Genomic DNA, 22,212 nt, shown 5'->3' on the forward strand with positions numbered 1-22,212 from the left:
CAAATCTGCTCTTGGATCCTGTGCCACATTGCTTTACCTCTCATATTCCCTTTACCTGGAGTATCTGGGGAGCCTCTGATGAGTAAGAAACCGAAACTAGAATTTCATTTGCTCTGCAAACATTTGCATTTACCCGGTGATGCTTCAGGTTTAATCTCTGATTTATAGTTTGTTAAACAGTGTAGCCTTAGCCTCATAACCCTATTTTGTAATATAATCATTTGGATTCATAAAACTGTTTTTTTTCCCTTTAGCCTTCACACCATGATTTAGAAGGTAAATATCTTTTAGAATAGTATTTGAAAATGGCTCTAGTGGCCTGACCTATATAATAAAGAATAGCCAATCCTTGGTTCCAGATCTGACTATATGCTGTGCACAGGTTATGTACAGTATGCGAATCAGTAAGTAAACCAAGAAGTAGTAATGGTCTTGGTTTGGCTCACTCAGAATTTTCTGAGAGATAGTTCAACTTCTTTATAGACATTCAACTGGACATTTAATTTAGAAGATTGCTTAGGATTAAACCTCTGTTTTCTATGAGGCATGCAATCTAGATTTTCCTGTTTTCTTATCAGCTTGCTTGGAAATCAGAGCCATCTATGCTCACAGAAGAGGGCTCCCTCCTTAGCTCTCAGAAGAGTTACTGACTACAATTATTTCTCGTCACGAAAAGCACAGTAGTAAAAGTATTTGACATTTCTACTACATAAGGATCTAGATGTCAGGAGGAAAGAGGGCACAGTGACTCATGTCTGAATCGGGAGATGTGACCAACAGTCAGTGATGAACCCCTCCCCTCCCCGCATGCTGGGGGATTTGAACAGTGTGGGCTGACCTGGTCCCTTGGGTTTCAGTTTCTAGATGGCAAAGGTTTGAATTTAAGTTGAAATCCAATGTCTTATAGTGAGTGGTAGTCAATAAGAGCTGAGGAAACATTCTTTGGGTTAGGTAAGAAAATTAAAGGAAAGGATTTGAGACTTTCACTTATGGAACACTTATTTACAGCATAACTAAGGCAGACATGAGGGGCAGGGGGATGGGGGGAAAGCTTTGGTCAGAAAAATCACCATTGTTCTTTCAAAAGTGATACAATAGATATGTATAATGTACTCATTTGTATTTAACTTAACGCTCAGCCATTATTAAACCTGCATTAAGGGAGGATATTCTTAGGAGAGGAACACAAAGGCACAATACCTGTGTGCATCTGATTATATAAAATAATGTTTATTGAAATCAACTCCAGGAAATGGAAATGAGGATTTTTTTCTTTGTTGTTGTTTTTGTTTTCTTTTCCTTTGGTCTTGTTTGTTTATCTGACTTTGGGAGGGTAATGGGGGCACAGAGATGGAGGGTGAAAGAGTAAACATCAGTGGTACTCACTAAACACTATGTTGAAAATGAACTATACAGACTATGGGTGGAGATGGACGGGAAGAGTTAGGAAAGAGAGAGGGAAGGGGCAATGCTCTCCAAAAAGAAATGTCCTCTGACTGACTTAGGGAACTGCAGACTCTGTGCATCACCTTACAAGAACAATAAAATGCATTAAAACATGTCTAGCTCTCTGGGTAATTATGGAGCTTCCATAGAGTTGTAGGCCTTGAAGCCCTAGGTACACATGAAGTGATGATCCAATATCATATCATTTCTTCTTCTTTCTAGAGTCCCTGCACACCAACCCATCACAGCCTTCAAGCCGCATCGGTGAGCATCCAATACCTGTGGACTGTTTCTAGAGAAGCATGAAGAGGGAGTGGAAATATACACAGAGGGGCTGTGATGGTGGGCAGGGAGAATATACGAAGTTAGAGTTTGGGGAGAGGGTGTCAGAGGAACATTTTAACCTGAAGTGAGGAGGGAAGATGACCTCGGGCTCCGATGGCTGTCTTCATCTTCTACCATGCCATGATCGATCACGGAGTCAACTGAAGAGTCCTAAGGTGTTCGTATTTCAGTAATGTCTGCCAGATTCGCTCTGGAAACTTTCATTCCTACTACAAGCCACTGTCGAATGGTTTATCGACACATCATAGGGTGATGGTTTAGACTTCCTACAAATAGCTTCAGGGTTCACCTCAAATGCAATGAGTGACTACCCGAGGATTACCTTGAGGGGAGGTGTGAAGTATTCCTTGCTGGCTAGAGGGCAGAGAGACATTGTTTAGTCTTACCCAGTTGTGCTAGCTCTTTCTCTGTGACAAGTCCCATAGCTTTATCACCAGGAGAAAGGATCTATCTGCCCTCTTGCCTTAGATGAGTCTCTTTGTGAATCATATTTGGATCTGAATATTAATAAGCAAGTAGTGAGCTTTGTTAGCTGATAACTGTCCCTGTCCCATCAGTTTATTGCCTTACGATTTTCTTTTTGTTTGGGACTCACTTTTGATCTAAGGGAAGCCAGTCTATATTTCATTAGATAGACTGATACTCCATGTAAGTGTAGTTTCAAGGGAAAAAAACAATTTGAACTTATTCTTCCCTGGTACACAGAGAATGTTAGATACCCTTTGGTGTCTTCTGGCAAAACACAGACTGTCACCTGCCTGGGAAAACTTTAAATGTCCATATGTTCCTCTTCTTACCTCAACCAAACAACTACCTCTGCCGCTCAGCTGTGTTAGTGAGATGTTTTAGTGTGAAATTTGTTTTTCCCTCACTGAACTTTAAGCAGAATTTCAAGTGCCAAGTCTCCAAAGCCAAGTGGGGCCATTAAGAGATAATTAGTAATTATGCTAATTTGAGAAGTTGCTGCTATTTTCTTCCCTGGTCATTTTACGTGGGGCTCTCCTGAGAGAGCGGTCCCCTTGTATTGCCAGTGACCTTCCCTCCAAATGTGCAGCAGAGGACAGCGTGTCCTAACTGCAGAGCTCCAGCTCAAGGTTTACAGGCCATCAGAAAGTGTGGCAAGACTCAGGAGATGTTTCAGGGGCCTTTACGTTCTCATCGGGAGTGATACAGGCTGCTTATTTGGTCACGTGCCAACAGAAGTCAATATTTTTTTATTATAGACCAAATGAGTTTATTAATTTCTCATACATCTACATATTTCTCTCATAGTTTCTGATGTCTCTTGTCAGGAAAGGGGAAAGCCGGGTGTGCAATGGTCTGTGTGCAATGGTCAGGAGTGGGTTATGAGCTTCCAACTCTGCAGGCAGCACCTGAGGGGTGCTTCTATTTCTGGTTAGGATTGGCATTGTGATTATTGATAATCTGCATGTATTTCATTCATTTTCTCGTCAATATAGAGTGAGTTTCTCCCAATGGTGTTTTGTGACTCTTTCACAACCAGGAGCAGTTGTAACAAAGACATTTAGAGACCACCTGCCACTGGCTGCTCATACTGTCATCCTAGCCATTCTGGAGGCTGGAATCTGAGGATCATGGTTTGAAGCCAGCCCCGGCAGGAAACTCAGTGAGACATTCCCCCCCACACCCTGCCCCAACTAACCTTCTATAAGCCAGGAGTAGAACTGGGGCTCAAGTGGTAGAGCTTTATCCTTAAGCAAAAGAGTCAGTGCCCAATCCCTGAATTCAAGCCCCAGGACCAATGCACACACACACACACACACACACACACACGCACACACACACAAATTAGAGACACTTAGAGCTAATTTATCAGCTGATCTGAGGCAAGTCACTTACTGTCTCAGTACCTCGGTTCTCTCTTGTACCGTAGCTTCCCCAAACTGGAAACCAGAAGCACTATTAACTCTCTAGAAGGGTAATAATGTATTTATCTTTCTTAAGAAAAGAAGTGGAGAAAACGTTTCACTTCTGTCCTTATCAAGGTAGGCACGTAAACATGGCTTCTTGTTTGAGAAATAAGATTTGGGCTCGGATACTGCCACCTTATTCCAGGTTGTAGAAGAATCCTCATAGCTTCTTACAGTTTAACACAACTTTGAACTCTGTTCTCATGGCACCAAGCATTCTGATGAGAAATTGTAATTTGACATTTTCTCTGGGTGTTCCGGTAGGTATGCTCAGCATGAAGTTGACTCCGAATTCTTTAGGATTCTCAAAACATTACTAGTTAAAAGTAAATTTATACATGATATATGTCTGACATGCATGAAAAAAATAGAGGAGACAACAATTGTAGAAGTTAATTCTGAAACAATATTCTTGAAATTATGTCCTGGGTTCCTTTAGGACAAAGACCTAAGCTGCAATTTTCTAGTTCTTGTTTATGAACGACTCTTCTTACATCTCCTGACACATGACGGATGCTCAAATCTTGCTTTATACCACATATATCTTGCCAAACAGAAATGAAAGAGTCTTTTATTTGAAGAATTTAATAGTTTGGGAACAAATTCATAGAACTTCTACAGAGGCAATGGCACATGATCTGATGCACTCTTTCATACAAAGGTAAGAAATGTGTATTAGGTAAATGTTGGGATTTTCATCTTTGTTCGTTTCTTTGCACACTTCTCTGCCCCAAAAAACCAGTCCTGGTATAAACATGCTGGGCCATAGACGTTAGGAAAAAATGACTTTTCATATTGGCAGGAAGCTCCTTAGTGATAATAACACTTTTTTTTTTATCAGCCCTGTGCACTTCTCTGTGAAATAATCTATCCGATCTTTTCCAGTTGCCAACCAGCTGACATCACATTTTAATAAATCAGTCAGAGGAAAATGCCCAGCTGTTAGGGAGCAGGTGAGGCTTGGGACATAGGCCAAGAGAACTCACTGAAGACCTGAGCACTGATGAGGATGCGCCACACACCTGGACCAGCAGGTGATGCAGGAGATGGAACAAACACAGCCACAGTGGGCTAATCCATCCCAGAGTCGCTGACTAGAGTCGACTAGAATAAACTCCCAATGTGATGTCAATGCTGCTGTCTACAACCACTCACCTAACAGAACCCGCCTGGAGACATACAGAACTAAGAACATGGTAGAAGCTAGGTCATGCTGCTCTCAGGATAAATTAGATGAGTGGGTCATAGTGGATGAGGCTGGCGGAGGAGAGAAGACAAAAAACCCAAGCACAGAACGGTCAGAACTGCATATACATAAATATTCACAGCCCACCTTACTCAGGACTGGACAAAAGAAATGGGATGAGGTTGTAGGTAAATGTGAGTGTCAGAACAAAAGCCCGGTAAACCAATGTACTGATCAGGATTCAAGCCATATTTGTTTACTGAATTCCTACGACAGGTGAAGCCCCAAGATCGAGACCTTAGGCCAGGACACAAAGAGGTCACAATTCTACTTTTTGTCAATTGTAAACTAACCATTAATGTATGACATTTACTTGGTTCCTTGAAGAATTAGAGAGTAGTACATTGAATGGCTCCAGAAACCAATAGGCTATAGGAAGATACTAATAACACAACTTCACATCAGGGTGAAATACTTGATGAAGGAAAGTTTACTGAGCATTTCCCTAGGATTTCCTGTCTTGGCTCTTGTTTTGTGGAAGGGCACTCTATGTGTAATTTCAACCACATGATTCCAATGCTTTTCAAAACCTCTTTTTCATGAGGGATGGGTCAATTGATGTACATCTGTCACACCAAATGGAAGGAAGGAACTTTTCTGACTAGAATTGGAGTAAAAATATCAAAGAGCCAACAAACAATGGACATTCTGACAGTTTCTTTGTAAGGAGTGGAAGCTAGTGTTCAGCGCGGGTCAGTTTTGTGCTGGGATGAGGGGAGGTGACATGGCCTAGGCTTTGTTCACGATTCACTGTTTAAGAAGCTGTCAGTCCCCTGCTATGTGGGTATCTCAAACACACCAAAGTAAACAGAATTTAGGCACAAAATTGATAAGACTATTAAGTTTTGGTTTACTTATTAAAATGAACTCGAAAATAATTCACTACAAGAACATCTAGGATGTGTAGGGAGTCTTTAATTCATTGCCCAAAGCTGGCTTCCGGGCCAGCATCTCCACTTCCTCCGCCCCTATTGAATGCCTGTCAGAATCGGTTCACACATCCAGAACGTAAATTTGTTTTCCTCAAAATTCTGCTGGAAGTGGTCAGATCCAGTTCTGTATTCTGGCCCTCTTCTTACGCTTCATATTTAGCCTTCTTTGTCTTTTATTCTTTTAGATAGATGTCCTGCTGTCATAGGAAATGGGATGACTAATATCTGTCTTTGCAGTCTTGACACAGGCCTGCCAGCTTGAACCTTATGACTCCAGGAATCCTAGCTCCTGCCATTTCTCATCTTATGGCTGCCTCTCCTTGTAGGGGTCATGGGAACTACTTACTTAAAAACTAAGACACCTCATTGATACCTTAAAAAGATCCTTTCTGGACATCCATTCAGTTTACAAATATCCACTTAATGACATCTCCTACCAGTCTCATTTCAGTCACACAACTTATTCCCTCCTTTGTCTTTGGTATCCTGCTTTGCTTGCTTGTGCTACAAAGCAACAAATCTCCAACTCATTATGTTTGTCCTTTTGCCTTGGGTGCCAGGAAGCTCAATATTTTATTCCATTGCTATAGCTACATTTCATTCCAGTTACTTCTTTGGTTTTCACTCAGTCTGGAAGTATATTTCTGTTTGCCTGAAGGCTTTAGTCTAGCTACATGTTATGGTAGTTATGTAAAATGCCTCTTGAATGTGAGTAGTGGTTAAAAGTAAAATAAGTCATGAAAGTCACTGTTTTTTAATGGCTTCTTTCATACTATCTGAATGATTGATTCAGCTAACTGAGAAACCTGCCCAGATTTTTTTTTTCATATTAACATGACTTTTGGGGTAAAAAAATTAAAGGTAAAAATTAACCCTAAGGATCTTGGAAAGCATTGATTGGTAATATTCTGAATGATGTGTGATATAGGGAAATTAATGGCTTGGACAAGCCAGTGGCTCAACAGCCACATGTCACCAGAATTTCTCACAGCATGCTCTGCCTTATTGACTTTCCATTTAGATTCCACAGAGCCAGAAAATAACTCTGGGTTTGATAAACATTTGTCCAGTCTACCTTGTGGTGACAGTAATGAACAAGGTGTTAATGACTCTAAAAAGATTATGATTCTTACCAAGAAAAATACTTCAGAATAAAATGAAATTGAAAATTGTAATATCAGCTACTGAGGAGCAAATCCCATTACAAAGTAGCTAGTGAAACATTTTAGTATTATTGATGAATGATTTGAGCATTTCCTAAATGCCATTCCATTAAGTGTAGATAGTTGTTGAAACGTAAATATATCACCTTGTTCTCCCAATGTGGTTTAATGTTGAACTAGCTGTAGAAACCCCGGCAGGCTGCTTTCCTTGGAGATTCTCAGTTGCAGTAACTTGGAAAAAGTCTTAATGAAGAGACATGCTTTGTTTACATAAATCAAAATATTTCAAACTCTTCTGAAACAAGTACACCTTGCATAGAAGTCCATTTGGAAATTTTGCTTTATTCTATTGGTTGGGGAAAATGATATGCCATAAAAATTCGGCAGATTTAACATTCTGAAATCCCTGAGGAGGTATCTCTTAGGAATATCAAAGACCTTCTGTAGAAAATATCTCCAAGAAATAACTCTAAAGTTCACATATACCTTAGATGACAATCAAATATACGGAAAGCCCTTTAATTTACTGGGATATAGAAGACCTAAAGCATGTCTAAAATTCCCCAGAGACTGTATTTTGTCAAACTCACTCAGTCTCTCTGAGCAACACCGCTCGCTCTTCTGACATGATTGGAAATGGAATCCTATCACATCAGTTTGTGTCACAAAAACATGAATTTGCTTCTCTTTGAGCTTTGGTTGTATCTTATATTCATTTTAATTCTTATGTTTTGTTGGAAAAAAAAAGATCTTGGAGCTTTTACAACTTGCTGACACCAACCAACGTTTTCCTTTAAGAGCAATTTGGGGTCAGAAATCCCAGCATTCCACACATGTGAGAAGTACAAAGAGTTGGAATATACCAGTAGCTACCATCTGGGGAAATTCTGTTCTGTCTCACTTGCCTCACGCTAGGCCTGGTTTTCATGTGGAATTGTTTCTGGTTTGTGCACAAGAAGAATCACCTAGAACCTTGATCGTTTGTTTTTTCAGAGCCATGGAAGACTTGCTACTTCATGCTAGGGTGCTCAGAGCGCTGCTGTCACGGAGACCTGGGAATAAAGCTTGAGAAATGCGTCTGAGACCCAGTGAAAGCCCGAGTGCCCATTCTCAATGTGTGTATGCACACGTGTGTGTGCATGTGTGTGTACACACACGCATGCTCACATGTGTGAGCTCACTGTGGCGTTCCTCCGGCAGTGTAGGGAGATCAACATCAGTTCACACTCCACCTTCGCAGTATACAAGTGCAATCAAGGCAGAATACAGGGTTTATGCAGCCGTGTGCATTTTGTGGAGAAGAGAAATGCTTCCCTTGGATCTCCCTGGGTTCATATTAATGGAAATAGGGAAGTTCATTTCAATGTTATTAATCACATCTTCTTTTTCCCTCCCTATACGGTATGAGTTTGAATTTATCACTTCATTGGTGTGTTTATACACACACTCCAGAATATTCAGTGTATCATAGTCCAAGACACTCACACCTGACTCTTACCTCATAATAAGAAAACATTAGAACTTTAAACAATTTATTCTCAGAAAAATTTCATAAATTGGAAATATAAAATCCTGAGGGGGGAATGAGTTTTCTCCTTCAGTTCTATAGACTACACACGATAGCCACTGAAGAACAATTTCTAAAAGGAACTTTGGAAAGACCTTCAATTAGAATAGCCATGTGTCTGTCTGTCTGCTGTCTACCATCTATCATCCATCTATCTGTCTGTCTACCTACCTACCTAGCTACCATCTATCATCTATCTCTTTCAATCAATCAATTTATTTATCGATCAATGAGCTATCCTACTTATTGATGACTATTCCTTTGCTGTCTGGTTGGTACACAGTGTTTCCTTAGGTGGGCCTTAATTATTTAACTATTCCTTTAAGTGGAGATTTTTGAGGATAAATCTACATCTGAATTTATTTCTGTAATTTAATTTTCATATTTGCTTACTAAATTTGAGACAAGGCATCTATATTTACCTGCATATGTTTACTAGGGGATTAAATCTGATTTTGACTTTGTATTCTTAGCAGGGAATTGGAATGAACTTAATCTAGAAAATTGGACCATTAAACTTGCTGTTTATTCATGAGAGTAAGATAGAGAATATTCAGCATGCAAGCATACAGAGACACACAAAGAGCAAGGTAGGGATTTCACTATGAATCTGTGTGCATGGTAAACACAAGGTATATTTAAATCCAATGAATACACTTTGTTGTATTTGAATTCAGTTCCAGTGTTTTGTTCAATAAATGATGTGCTTTTTTCCCCTTAGAAACTGTTAATCAACTGAAATATTACAATGTGTGCATCTAGACTTATTTTGTTGCAAAAGGTGTCTTGTATATGCACATTGCATACATAAGTTTAAGTATCTTGAATTCCCTTTTACTCCCTATTTGTTTCTTATGAGATACACAATTTGCATTGAACATGTCAAATGAACTGTAATTAATGATTATTTTGAAATTCAATATCCTTATTGCACAGACACCTGAAAATTAGGACTTGGTGTGTTATGAATTTAGCTGAACAATCTCTCAGATTCCTTTTATTTTCCAAATCAGAAATTGTGTTACAGATGGGACCTGAGCAACCCCAGACAGTGGAGAGTGTACAGAAATATGTCCATATTTACTTATGTATACACACACATACACACACACACACACACACACACACACACACACACACACACACAAAGCACATACCTACACATGCAAGTGTGTAAATTTGGTTGTGTGCTCTTAATCTTCTCCTGCAAGTGGAAGAAATGGCTCTCTCCTTTTAAGGCCCTGTGTATTATGTGTCTGTATCACAGATTTTAAAGCCACAGGAAACATATTTCTCTGAGACAGTGGTTTGAAAACCAATGTAGAAAAGCTTCCAGAGTTTCCTAAGTGGCAATCAACTGTATGTTACCCAGTGATACCCTGTTCTTGCATTTTATGTATTCTGACCAAGTAAGTTTAATCCCTTCTAGGGACCTGTATCACCCCCTTGGCCATTTTGTTCTGAATGTTCAGCCTCACACCAGGGTCACAATCCCTTCCTAAGACAAAAGTATCTGATTGAAGCTCAAAGGATCTAGATCTAATTCTATCCCTTTACTAGCCAGCTCTGGGGACAAAGGTCCTTAAATTCTCTTGGTCTACATCCTACCTCCTCAAAGCAAGCTCTTGTGAAGGTAATCATCTCTTAGTTTCCAGTAAGAAATACATGACAGATCCTTTGTAAGTTCAACCAATTCTTAGAATCTTGATCTCCCCCCCCAAAAAAAAAACCCCACAAAACCGAGCAACGACAAAAAAACAAACCCAGAAAAGAAAGATACAAGAGATACAACAAATTTCACACAGAGTGTACTACCCCACTCTGGAGAGTCACAAAATAATCCCTGCACAATATGTAATCAAATCCAATGTTAGTTTAATTCTACATTTTTTTGGTATTCTGTAGAGATTAGGGTTTATTCATGAGAGTTTTTACAATGGAAAAATGGAATTTGGGAACTTTCTGGTCATAATTGAGAGTTGCATAGATGTAGGACAGTTTTGGGGTTAAAGATCTGCTATTTGTTATAGGCAAGGAGAAGGTTTGACAGGGAATTTCTGGAATGTACAGTTGTTAAATACGTAGCCAGTATGAAAAGCATAGATGCCCTTGTATTCATCCCCTGAATTCAAGCCCTCTAATGACACCCACCTCCATGATTAGCCCCTGGGGAAACCACAAGGTCAAATTCGCTGAGTGGTGCATTCTTCTTAGGAAAGCTTATTATCAGGGGCCCTGCCCAGTTGAAGGATGGTAACTCACTGACAGGTGAAATCCTCTTTCCCTTTAGGACATCAGGGCATGTCCTCTGCCAGGCTTGTCAGTCATCACTCCCAAGCGACAGGTGGGTCAGATCCTTCCATGGAGCGTCTTCATGGGGGCTGAATGCCACGCACTGCGCTCCCTCCTGTGATTTGAGGGTCACAGTTCAAAACCAGCCTAGGCATGAGAGTCCGTGAGACTCTGTCACTGACCACTAGAAAACCATAAATGGTGCTCTGGCTCGAGGTGGTGGAGCAAACCGTGGCCTTGAGCTGAAGCACTCAAGAACAGCACCCAGGCCCAAAGTTCAAGCCCATGACTGACAAAAAAAGAAAAAGTAGTGGTGGCTGAGCCTGTGGGCAGTGCCGGGGCCTCCCTGGAGGAAGAAGCTGGGCCCAGTTCCAGGTGTGAGGGATTAAAGGCAGGTGTACAACTGTGAGAGGAGTGTCTCATTTAGTGCCCAAGCTGGACCCATCGGGGACAAGAGAGGCTGAAGATCAAGCCTGAGGGATGGCTTGACAGCAGCGGTCTCAGAAGGTCTGCCACCAGACAAGGCTCTTGGCCCCTTCTAGACTTGTTAGATTCTGTGGGGTTTTAGCTGATTGCTTAGCTGCCAAACCCTGATGGGTAAAGAAGGGCTTGCCAGCCATTGGGGCACTGGCTTGGGAAACAATGGAAGTGTGGCTCTCACACCTTCTACGAGGAGAGTTGTCAACCATCTTCTCAATGCAGAGGACAGCGGAAGCATCCCCATACTGCCACTGAATTTCCTGTTTATCCGAGAACATTTTTCGGGATTCAGTAATATTTCTCCATCACAAACATTTAGCACGTGACAGGCAAAGGTATTCGATCAATGTTGGCTGAATGGATAAGTGTCAATTTATAGAACCGATTTGAAAGTAAAACAGATGGTGCAATCCTAAATCTGATCATTAATTCTCTTGACACACATTTCTTGATGATGCACAAAGGATGGGTCACCATGTCCCTTGGGGGGAACATAAAGATACACACCATGACATTGACTCGTGAGAGACTAAGTGCAAGGTAGGTACAGAACCCGCCATTGAAGAAGATGAGAAGATCTGTCCCTAGATAGCATTACCCCAAGAATGGATGGCTTACGGATGCCACATTGACTGTTATTTTCCATAAATGGGTGTGGCTCACAGGATTCATACCCAATCGTGGTGGAAAAATGGTCTCTTTTCATAGTGTTCTGATTATTTCTGTAAGAAACTGTCCTTTCAAACCTGAAATTATTTTTCTCAGTGAATTGTAATCAAGTATCTATTATGTTTTGATAATGTGTAAGAAAGTAAAAAAGTTCAGACTTAAGATAGTTTATTTTTGGATGACATTGTTCTGTTTGGAAATTGCACTCAAAATAATAAAGGACCTACAAGAGGCCATCCATTCAGTAAAAATAAAAAATAAAACTACCTCTCCTTTATGATTTTAGGATTTAGCATAGAACTTCATATTGTGGTGGTGACCCAAATATTTTCCATGTCTGTTGTATTTCACATTGTGGGTCTATATTTCCATATATCACAGAAGCTCAGAGCCTTTTCTCTGAGCTGCATCAACTCATTCTCATCATGCTTCTGCTGTATCTAACTCAGAGACATATTTTCACAAGAGCAGATGAAAAGAAACACACACACCATATATGATTCTTGTATGAATACATATGCAAGTTCAAAGAAAATTGGCAAACAGGGAAGATTTGAATAGGATGGCTCATCTTTTTAAATTGTGTCCTTTCTGTGCTGAAAACTACTTAAAAAATAAGGTTCAGGGTATATGAACTCTTATCAGGCCCAGGAAGGAGGAGACCTTTCCACCATTCTCTCCATCTCTCCTTTTCTATCAAAAGCCCTTTGTGGAACTCTTATTGCTGTGTCTTGTTTTATGATGCAAGAGGATGGATTATTTTCTATTGATGGCAACGTTCCTCAAAATAAAACAATTCAGATAATTCAAGTAATTGCATTTGGAAAATGCAATTTAGTAAATATTTCAGAATGTCAACAAAATAAAAGTGAGACCTCCACTAAAGCCAGTTATCCAAATTATTTGAATTCATACTTTGTGTGAAATATCCACAGAAAGATTTTTCAGAATTTTTGCAGCTAAGTAATTCACATATTCTTTGATATTATAAAGAATGGTCACCACTTAGCCATCCTTTCTCATTATCACCATGAGAATGTGTGCTTTTTTTGGCAAGAGTTTCAAAAATGTCATGTTAAACTAATCATGTGAGGATTTTTTTAACATTTCAACCTTTAATAGTTCAATAAATGCTTATGCATTTTAAGTCTCGAGCCTATCTTCTTTTTATATTACATGTATGTATTAGGAATCTACAGAAAAACATGCAGTGCATACTTTAATGACTTGAATGCCATCCATTAAAATAAAGCCCATGTTACGATTTGACTGTCACTAAAAGAAATGAATTAGAACTCTCCAGTTTGTTAAAAAGTATAACTAGATTATTTACCTAAATGCTTAATAAACATCTTCTCCAACCTGCATCAGGGCTTGAACACCATCCTGTTTGCAGTTCCCCAGAGTAGAGGGGTGTGGGAATATTGGAGTAGAATGTTATCACATATCAAAGCCATCTTTAGAAGCAACATCCTTTGCTCAGTTACTATCTTTCAAAGGCTGTCAAAGTTAGAGCATTTGCTATACTCATGTCTTTTTTTTTCCTCCCCAGTGTTTGTCTTGTCTTAGTATTCCACCTAGGGATCCAACAACCAATTTTCATTTCACCATTAAAAACACAATACCTTCTTGAGGGATAATATTGTAAGCACAAAAGGTTTTGAATTTTAAAAGATGTTGCCTTTGAGCTAAAATTCTAGGCAGGTCCTTTTGAAAAGAAGTTTGAACTAGGTTAGTAAAATGTAGAGGTGACTTATGAAGAAAATGCATTTATGCCTGTGACTAAATTGAATCACACGCATACACACAGAGAGATACATATATGCACACGTATGTGTATGTGTATATTCACCTAATGCCTTACAGATGGTCCTATTTTTCAATCCTTTTTGCTTGTCTCTGAATGTAGAAAAATGACTTATACAAGAAAGCCTGGTGTATGCAGACCGTGCCTGAGCCTGTGGACATTTATCTGCGGCTCTGTGTCAGCAGTAGGTGTGAGCACAGGGCAGTGTGGGCCGTCCCTTGAAGGCGGCTGCTCTTTCCACAGCCACAAACCAATGTGCGCTCAGCATCTGGAGTGGACAGGGATGAGTGATCTCAGCCAGACCTGGGGTTTAGTGGAGGTCACAATCTATTTTGCTGACATTTCTGTCATATTTACTAAATTGCACTTTTCCAAATGCAATTAAATGTTGAGGAAATAATGCATTTGTTTCCAAGAGAGGAACACTGTGTGCTTGTGGTAGAGTTTGATGAGTACAATCTGTTTCTTTTTTTTAAACAATTAATGGTGATCCTAGAGATATCTCCCACATCTATAGGATGTGGGAGAATTGTGTCCCCAAGGTCCTGTTTTAATACTGCATTTGAGTAGACATATTTGGGAAATCATGTAAGACATTATAAAATGATGAGGCAGTAGGAAACAAGACCCAGAGATTTCATCTCAAAGAAATGGAGCAGCAAAGATTAATTAAATCTATAAAGTTCTCTAAAGCACAGCCCAGGGAAGGTATTTAAAGAAATGCTTTCCATTATATGCAAATCATCAGAGTGTAATGTGTTTACCATTTAGGGAAAGCAATGACAATGATCACATCTGTTAAAGATAACAGGAAAGAGTGTTTGTGAAACATAGTTCAACAAAAATGTATTTCTAGCAGCATTCGTTTTCTTTATTTTCTGAATGGAAAAACAACACCCACAGAAGGAAACCTTGGTCTGTGCTGTGAATGTGTTATTTGTTGAGTAGAAATAGAAATGCTTTTGTGGAAAGAATATAACCAAATTGGAGTTACAGAATCCATGTAGTGAGCAAGCACTGAACACTAAAATAACACCTGCCTCCTGGCACCTTTGCTTTCTTTTTGTCTCTTTCTAATCTGTAAAAGTTTTGATCTAAAGAGTGGGAAGTCTTCAGCTCTGGCTCCTGTTAGAACTGAATTAGCAGGTACACAAACATGAACGTTCTAATTGCTATCTCTAGACCAGAAGCATCTCAGCGAAGCTACCTCTAGTCTTACCCATGACTTTTTATATGCACAGGTCACAAAAGCTTTCAATTTTCATCTCATAAGAATCTAAAAGAAATGATTACAAAATCTGAAAGACACCTGGACATTTGTATTGTTATTCCTCTTCAATTTGAAATATAAATGTCACTTTTCTTTGTCTATAAGAATACCTCATTTGTCAGATTTTAACTAGGTATAGAATCTTCTTCTTCAGTTAAATCTAACATTTATGTAACCTACTTGCTACTTTAACTACTGGTAATTAAAAAATTAGATATATGATAATGAATATCAATGTATTTGTCTTTTCTAACACAAAGGGGACATTTACTATGCATTTTATTACCAGAAACCAGATACTAATTGTATTCGTTTCCCATCAATAAAATAATAAAATGTAATTATTATACTGACCCTCATACTCAGTACCTATAACTAGAATAAAAATTGATTGAATTATCTACAGTATATATAAAGGACCTTAGGAGACTCAGATTAACTCTTCATTTTCAAATAAATATTGCCCTTCCAAAAATGTGATCTATCTCTGTAAGCAGCCACATTTATTATAAGATTACAGCTCTCTCAAAGACCAAAGAAATTAAGTGCTAAGTTGGTTATTGTTCCTGGAAAGCTGGCTTCACTCATGTATTTGTGAGTAGAGATTCTGAGCTAAATAAAAGTCCTGTTTACCAAAAATCTTGTCTCTGAGAAATCACATGCAAAAGCCCCAATCTTCCTTCTTCTAAATAAAATAACAAGTAAATATAAAAAAGACTTAAATAAAGATTGACATTAATTGCTAAACAAGGATATCTTGATATCAGGGTAATAATTCATGGACATGTAAACACAGTTCTTGTAAGTTTATAAATTGCTAAAGGTTCCTTTCAATGTCTTCTTTCTAAGATCCCATAAGAACATAGGAAATTTACATGTGGATTCATATTTTAAAGAGAACATTTTTATTCTCTTTCCGAAAACAATATTCCTTTATTTCATATCACCTCACTTGTGAGTCTTAGCATATAATAGCTAGGAATAAATGTTTTTTAACCTAATCAAGTATTTTCAGCATGCATTTTTTTTCTGGCCTGAAGAAAAATCATTTCATTGTTACGTTGGTGGCTAATGAAAGTTTATTCTTTTTATAAATATTTTACAGATTAAATTAGGGTTCTTGGTTTCACCACATCCAGTTTCAGTATTGGCTGCTTTTGACACAGTCACCTGGGCAGCGTCAATAGTAGTTCGACTGTGATGTAGAAGACACTCAGTGATTTCATAGTTCTCTTGGCATTCTCCCCCTCCCCTTTTTAGGATTCAAAATGGCTAAAGGCTTTGAACAATTCTTAGGATATGAAAATTTGTCCAATAAATCTGGCACACAGAAAATGTTAGGAGCCAACCGTCTATTCACAGTGAATATGGCAGTATTTTAAAGCGATACAGAAGAGAGTCAGCTAATTATTTTTGCCTTGAAGAGTTGCTCAAAACTCCTTGTGCTGTGAAGACAGGGGCCGCTCATTTTCTGGCCCCTTGGAGAAAATGTTTCAGTTGTGTTTACATCTGTACACACATGTACTTATGTGGCTGGATATGCATGCATATGTAACAATGACACACACTTTCATTTTCAATTGATCTCCGAATATTTTCAGAGCCTAAGCTACCTTTCTACACCTCAAAAAACAAAAAAACAAAAAAACAAAAAAAAAAAAACAACCCAAAGTACAAAATCCTACCTCTTGTTCAGTTAGGAAACGAACATTCTTTTGAGACGGATTTTTTCAGCAGTCACCCATTTAGGCATGGATGCATGAATCTTATATATTTTTATATTTCAAATTCAAGTTCACTCATCCTATCTAATGTGCTTGAAGCAATCTCAAATTGCTGTTATTACACGGGTCCCTAAAAACCAAAGGATCTAATATAAATTCTAAAAGGAGAGGGTGAAAAAAATACCCTCACACAATCAGATGCTAGCAAAGAGTTTAATCAATTTGATTTTATCACTAAATTCAGTCCTTCCTCTTGAGCTTTCAGGAAATGAGATAAGCGAGGTCAGGCTTTGAGCTGTGTCAGCCACCAGCTCTGATGACAGCCTGGCGTGTCTCTCTCACATTGCAGGGGATAGAACGCTACTCAGCGGCGCTGCCCGCATCCAGAGCACAATCTTTCTATTTCATTAATTTTTCATGGAATTTCATTTCACAGCAACTCGGGGTCTGCCATCCATCTGCTCCTCTTATTCTGTTCCCCTTTTGCCAACTTTATATTTGCATCGTGCAACATTTAGCTGCTTGCCCCAGGCTCCACAACTTTCCCGAGATCCATCACGGGCCTTTTACAGGGCTACAGGGTTACCTTGGATCCGTGGGCATTCTCAACAATTCATTTCCCATTCTCTGATATTCAGAATAACCAACCACTGGGAACAGCCGCTACCTTTCAAGTTAATTTCCATTATTGTCAGTGCCCACGAAGAAAGACATGTGATATGTCACCACGCAAATTTTTCTTAATTGGCCTTGCCAAATGATTGTTTATGCAGCATTTCAACTGTTCTTCGAAGTTCTTTGCCCTCTTAATTCATGGAAGACCAACACACCTCACTTTAAGCCGCACCCTTCCTTTTACCTTGTGCCAGTAGCTCAATGTGTTACATTCCCTCACCCCAATATATTTGCCTTGAAGTTGCCTGCACATAATATATAGTAATGAGTAGGATATTAAAATTTTATTTAACTGACAAAAAAGCTTTTCATATTAATGTATAGCTTCTTTTGGGGAAAAAACACACTCCCCAAAGACAGCAAAACAGATCCATGAAACAGAATATATGTACCATTTTAATAAAGGCAAATAAATTTAAGAGGTTTCTCAAATTATCCTGACATTATCTTATGGTTCAGAGATTACATGATAAATTTTTAAGCAGTGTATTTTTATGCATTGGTGTTTTATGTGAGCTGTGTCTGTGAGATCTGATTAAGATAATACTAATAAAAAGATGTCAACCTTCACTTTCATTAGTTTGGGTAAAAAGTATGTACTCTGATAACATTCAAACCTAAGTTATTTCTTGGGATAAGCATATGTTATCCTATTTAACCACACAAGAGATGAGATTGCTTCTAACCACGGTGCATATTCCTATTAAGAACCATAAAATAAGCTGTAATCTCTTAGTCTTCTCTGTGGGAAACAAAATATATGAGTATTTAGTGATGGCACGTAAGTCTTGACAAACTTCTATGCTGCTATTATTTTCTAACAGGTTCTAGATAAAGTCAAAGCAGAGTATCCTTAAGGCTCACACCTACCAAAGGATGTGAACATTTCCCAAATATGTAAAACTGAGGTTTCCGCCCTCCCCCAGCATGTTTTCCTTGCAATGCTTTTGTTTTTGTTTCCTCTTTTTTCTCATAAAAATCAAATTTGCTTATTTCCTAGTTGTATAAAAAGTACAAATTATATTTGCAAAATTTTTGAGTGAAAAGCCTACTAAAAAAATTATCCTTAGAGAAATTGTGAAACAGAATAATGCAAGGTTCTGAGAAAACAATAGAAGTGGGATTGTTGGGATGGAGAGATTGCTTCCGTGATTTTTCTTTCGAGTTTATCCGAGAGAGAAAAGCAGGCTCTTGTTAGTTAGTCTCTACAAGACATGTTCTGCAGCTAAGTTTTCCCTTCTTTTCCTTGTTCAGATTTTTAAAGATACTTATCAGTTCCGGTGTAATATCTCAAATGGGAAGGAATTAAAAACCCAGGATGACAGCTCACCCCCGACAGCAAAGAAAGTATCTTACCATACCACAGGTAAATGATAACTGTTGTAATTCCAGCTGTTGGACTGTTTTGGCTATTAAAAATCATAGCACACCAAAAATCACTTTTAGGCCATAAACAGCATTGCATAACACTGGCAAACTAAACACTGTGATACACTTTCAAAGACAGTTCATTAGAACAGGTAGAAATAGATATAAATAAAAGTAACCATTTTGTCTGAATTGTATCTATTCACTGAGAAGACAAGTCCTTCCTTACTTTGTACTTGCCATCAGAGTCTTTCACTACTTCTCAGGAATCTTACTAAAATCCCCATGCACTTATCTGTCTGTGCACATGTGGATTTTAAATTGTGACGAGGACAGAGATTTAAAGTCAAGTAAGACTTGAGGCTATTCTGTTCAATTAATGTAAACATACATGACCATGAAGATACAATTTAAACTTGTTATTGTCTTTTGCAAAGAAGAAGTACACACATTTGGATAAAGTAGAAATTCTGAATGAACATATAGTTCCCCAAATGTGAAATGAATTGTTTAATGTGTCACATAGCCTGCTATGTATCTGTGAATTTAAACATGTGTATTTATGTTGCTAACTCCTTTCCCAAGGAGAGAGAAGAGTTAGCTCTTTCATTTGACTTTTCTATTATGGTAACTATCAAACACCATACAGTCTATAAGAGGAATTGATGTATGAGTCGTCATTGTCTTTTATCACTTCAGTATTTGGCTGTGAAAAGGAAGAAGTTTGCTATCGTCAAAATTACTAAAGCTTTGAAAGATTTGCTATAGCATTTAGTTAGCATGGTTATGCATAACTTTATAGCAAATGAAGAATTCCTTCCCATTTCTTTTCCCTTCAAAATAAATGGTTCCTAAATTAGTATGCTCGCCATTTTGTGGCCAGGCAAATCAATTTGAAGAAGGTAATAATTTCTATTTCCATTGCAAAATATCATTCCATACTCTTAATTTTACATACTGAAACAGATGAAGCCAAAGATGGTGGGAAACATGAGTGTTTGAAGTGGAAAGATGGAGTTTTCCTTTTCTTCTTCTAAGAGTTATGCTGGGTGATCATTCGAGGCTGCAATTTTCCCTATATTCGTGTCACTTTTTTTTGTCAGAATCAACTTTAGCGGAAACCAACAAATCAGTCTCCAAATATTTTCAACTAACTCAGTTGACTATGAAGGAGACATCTTTAGCCCTGCTCCAGTGAAACTAGAATTATGAAGCCATCTCCTTCTGAAAAAAAAAAAAAAAAAAAAAAAAAAAAGAAGGTTCGGAGAGTTTCTCAGGAACTTGTCAGGCCCCCGCGAGCCGGATTTGCAATCATAATCAATGACTGTTGGCTATTGACCTGTATGTCTTCGGAGTGTTGGCTAATTCTGGTCTGGGGAGAGGTGACTGTTGGAAAGCTGTTGGGAAAGAGTCAGGTGGAAACTTGTCTGAGATCCCCAAGGAGACAAAGCTGGTGCGGGGCTGTACCTAGCCTTGCAGCCTGGAAAAGCTGACACATGTCAGGGGGGTCTTCCTAGCCATTCCTCCTCCCCTTGGGCTCACTTCAAACATATCCAAGGACGCTGCACTCAACTTTGTCCTGCGGAGCCCTCCAGCAGGCGCTGACAACCCTGCAAGTTCTCCTCTGAGCCGGGAAGGGGCTGCGTGGAAGAATCTTTTCACCCTGTGCACTGCGGAGCGGCATTTTAGGACCTCGGGTCCTCCAAGCGGACGGAGCAATCGCTCATTGTTACCCAAGTCCTGGTACCCAAGCCCTCATTCATCCACGATCTCCAAGAAGATCGGCGAGAAGGCAGACACCGCCTGTCGTTAGCTTGCTTCCCCCGCGTGTGTGCACGCGTGTGAGTGTGCGTGTGTGTGTATGTGTGTGTGCAAGCCCCCTCTCTCAGCTGTAACGCATTCATTTCTGCTCATTTATCCAGGAGCCCCCTGCGCTCTTCTGGTAGGTCCGAGTGTTGACCAAGCCACGGGGGGAGAACAAACCTCACTAAGTCAAAACCAAGCACGGATCCGGCGCCGGGCTCTGCCCGCTCCGCCGCGCCTTCACCTGGGCAGCCGCGCGGGCCAGGGCGAGGGGGGCCCGGGAGCGAGCGGGCCTCGCTGGGCTTCCCCCGCACCCCGGGCCGGCTGGGGGAAGAAGCGCGGGCGTCCGCCCCGCAGGGCCGAGCCCCGACGCCCCGACGCCCCGGGGCCCCGCGGGGCGCGCGCAGCCCGGCTCGCTTACCTTTCCTTTTGGACCTCCGCCGCCGCCGCCGCTTGCACTTGCACTTGAGTTGACTACTTAGCCCTCCGGCCCCCCTGCCGCTGCCCAGGATCGAGGCCATGGTGGGAAGCCAGGCGGAGACCCGGGGAGAAGCCCCCCCCTCTCGGACAGTTTCCTCTCCTCCCGCCGCGCGTCGATGGCAGCGCTCGCTTCCGCTGGGCAAATCCGGAGCGGGTTCACTTTGGGGGCGCCAGCCTGTCCGTCTGCTCCCTCGAGGCTGTCGGTCCCTGGGTTCCGGGCGGGCTGGGAGCCCCTCGGGGACCCGGAGCCGGCGGTTCCCGGGGCGGCGAGCGCTGGGGGAGCGCGGGGAGAGGGGCGCCCGCGGGGCCCGCGCGCCCCGGCCGTCTCCGCCGCCTCCGGGCGCCGCGCACCGCCGCTACTTTTGCACCTCTGCGAGTTGTGGGGCACCAGCCACTTGGAAGGCGATCGGGCAGCGCGCTCGTCTATTTGCTGCTGCGAAGTCTAATTAGATCCAATCACGACTGTCTTCTGGCTCTGACATCAGCAAGCGCCAGCCCCCGCCGCCCCTGGGCAGCTGGCAAACTCAGTCGGCCCTGGGACCCGCTGGGAGGGGGCGAGGGAGCCCCCCCGCCCCGCGCGGGGACGCGCTGGCCGGTATCGGGGGAGCCCAGGGGGCCCTTACAGGAGGGACCCCACTGTGAGACGGCCAGGTGGACAGGCGTCTGCCTAAGCTCGGACAGAAAGACGCTTGGACAGTGTTTCTCCAAATCCAACAGTTGTATTTTTTTTCTATTAAGTCTTAAAATATGTATATATATATATCTGTAAGTAAGTCTGTGGAGTTGCTATTGTAGCAATGGCAGTTTGTGAATGCAATATATCTTGTTCAGTGTCACCCCTTCAACACTCCCGCCCCACCCTTCTCCCACTCTTCTTAATTTTGTAGGCTGTACATCGGATTCTTGATTGCATTCTTCCCCTCTGCTCCTCTTCTTCTGTCCACTGGTTTCCTCTAACGCCACCCCTTTTGATTGTATCCTCCCCTCCCAACTAGTTAATTCATTATAATTCTC

At 40.6% G+C, this 22,212-nt stretch overlaps 1 protein-coding gene across 1 annotated transcript in view; it reads right to left on the minus strand.

Annotated features, from left to right (window-relative positions):
• Adarb2 (adenosine deaminase RNA specific B2 (inactive)) overlaps positions 1–22,212 on the minus strand; it is a 324,779-nt gene that overhangs the window by 302,402 nt on the left and 165 nt on the right. The window contains exons 2-4 of the mRNA XM_090318701.1: positions 22,058–22,212; positions 21,679–21,865; positions 21,140–21,554 (exon numbers count right to left, since the gene is read on the minus strand). Of these exons, the coding sequence (XP_090174827.1) occupies positions 21,140–21,554; positions 21,679–21,865; positions 22,058–22,212 (757 nt within the window). The remainder of the gene's footprint in view (positions 1–21,139; positions 21,555–21,678; positions 21,866–22,057) is intronic.

Source organism: Megascapheus bottae, chromosome 26, assembly GCF_031878675.1.
Source record: "Megascapheus bottae isolate mThoBot1 chromosome 26, mThoBot2.hap1, whole genome shotgun sequence".
Lineage (NCBI taxonomy): Eukaryota > Metazoa > Chordata > Mammalia > Rodentia > Geomyidae > Megascapheus > Megascapheus bottae.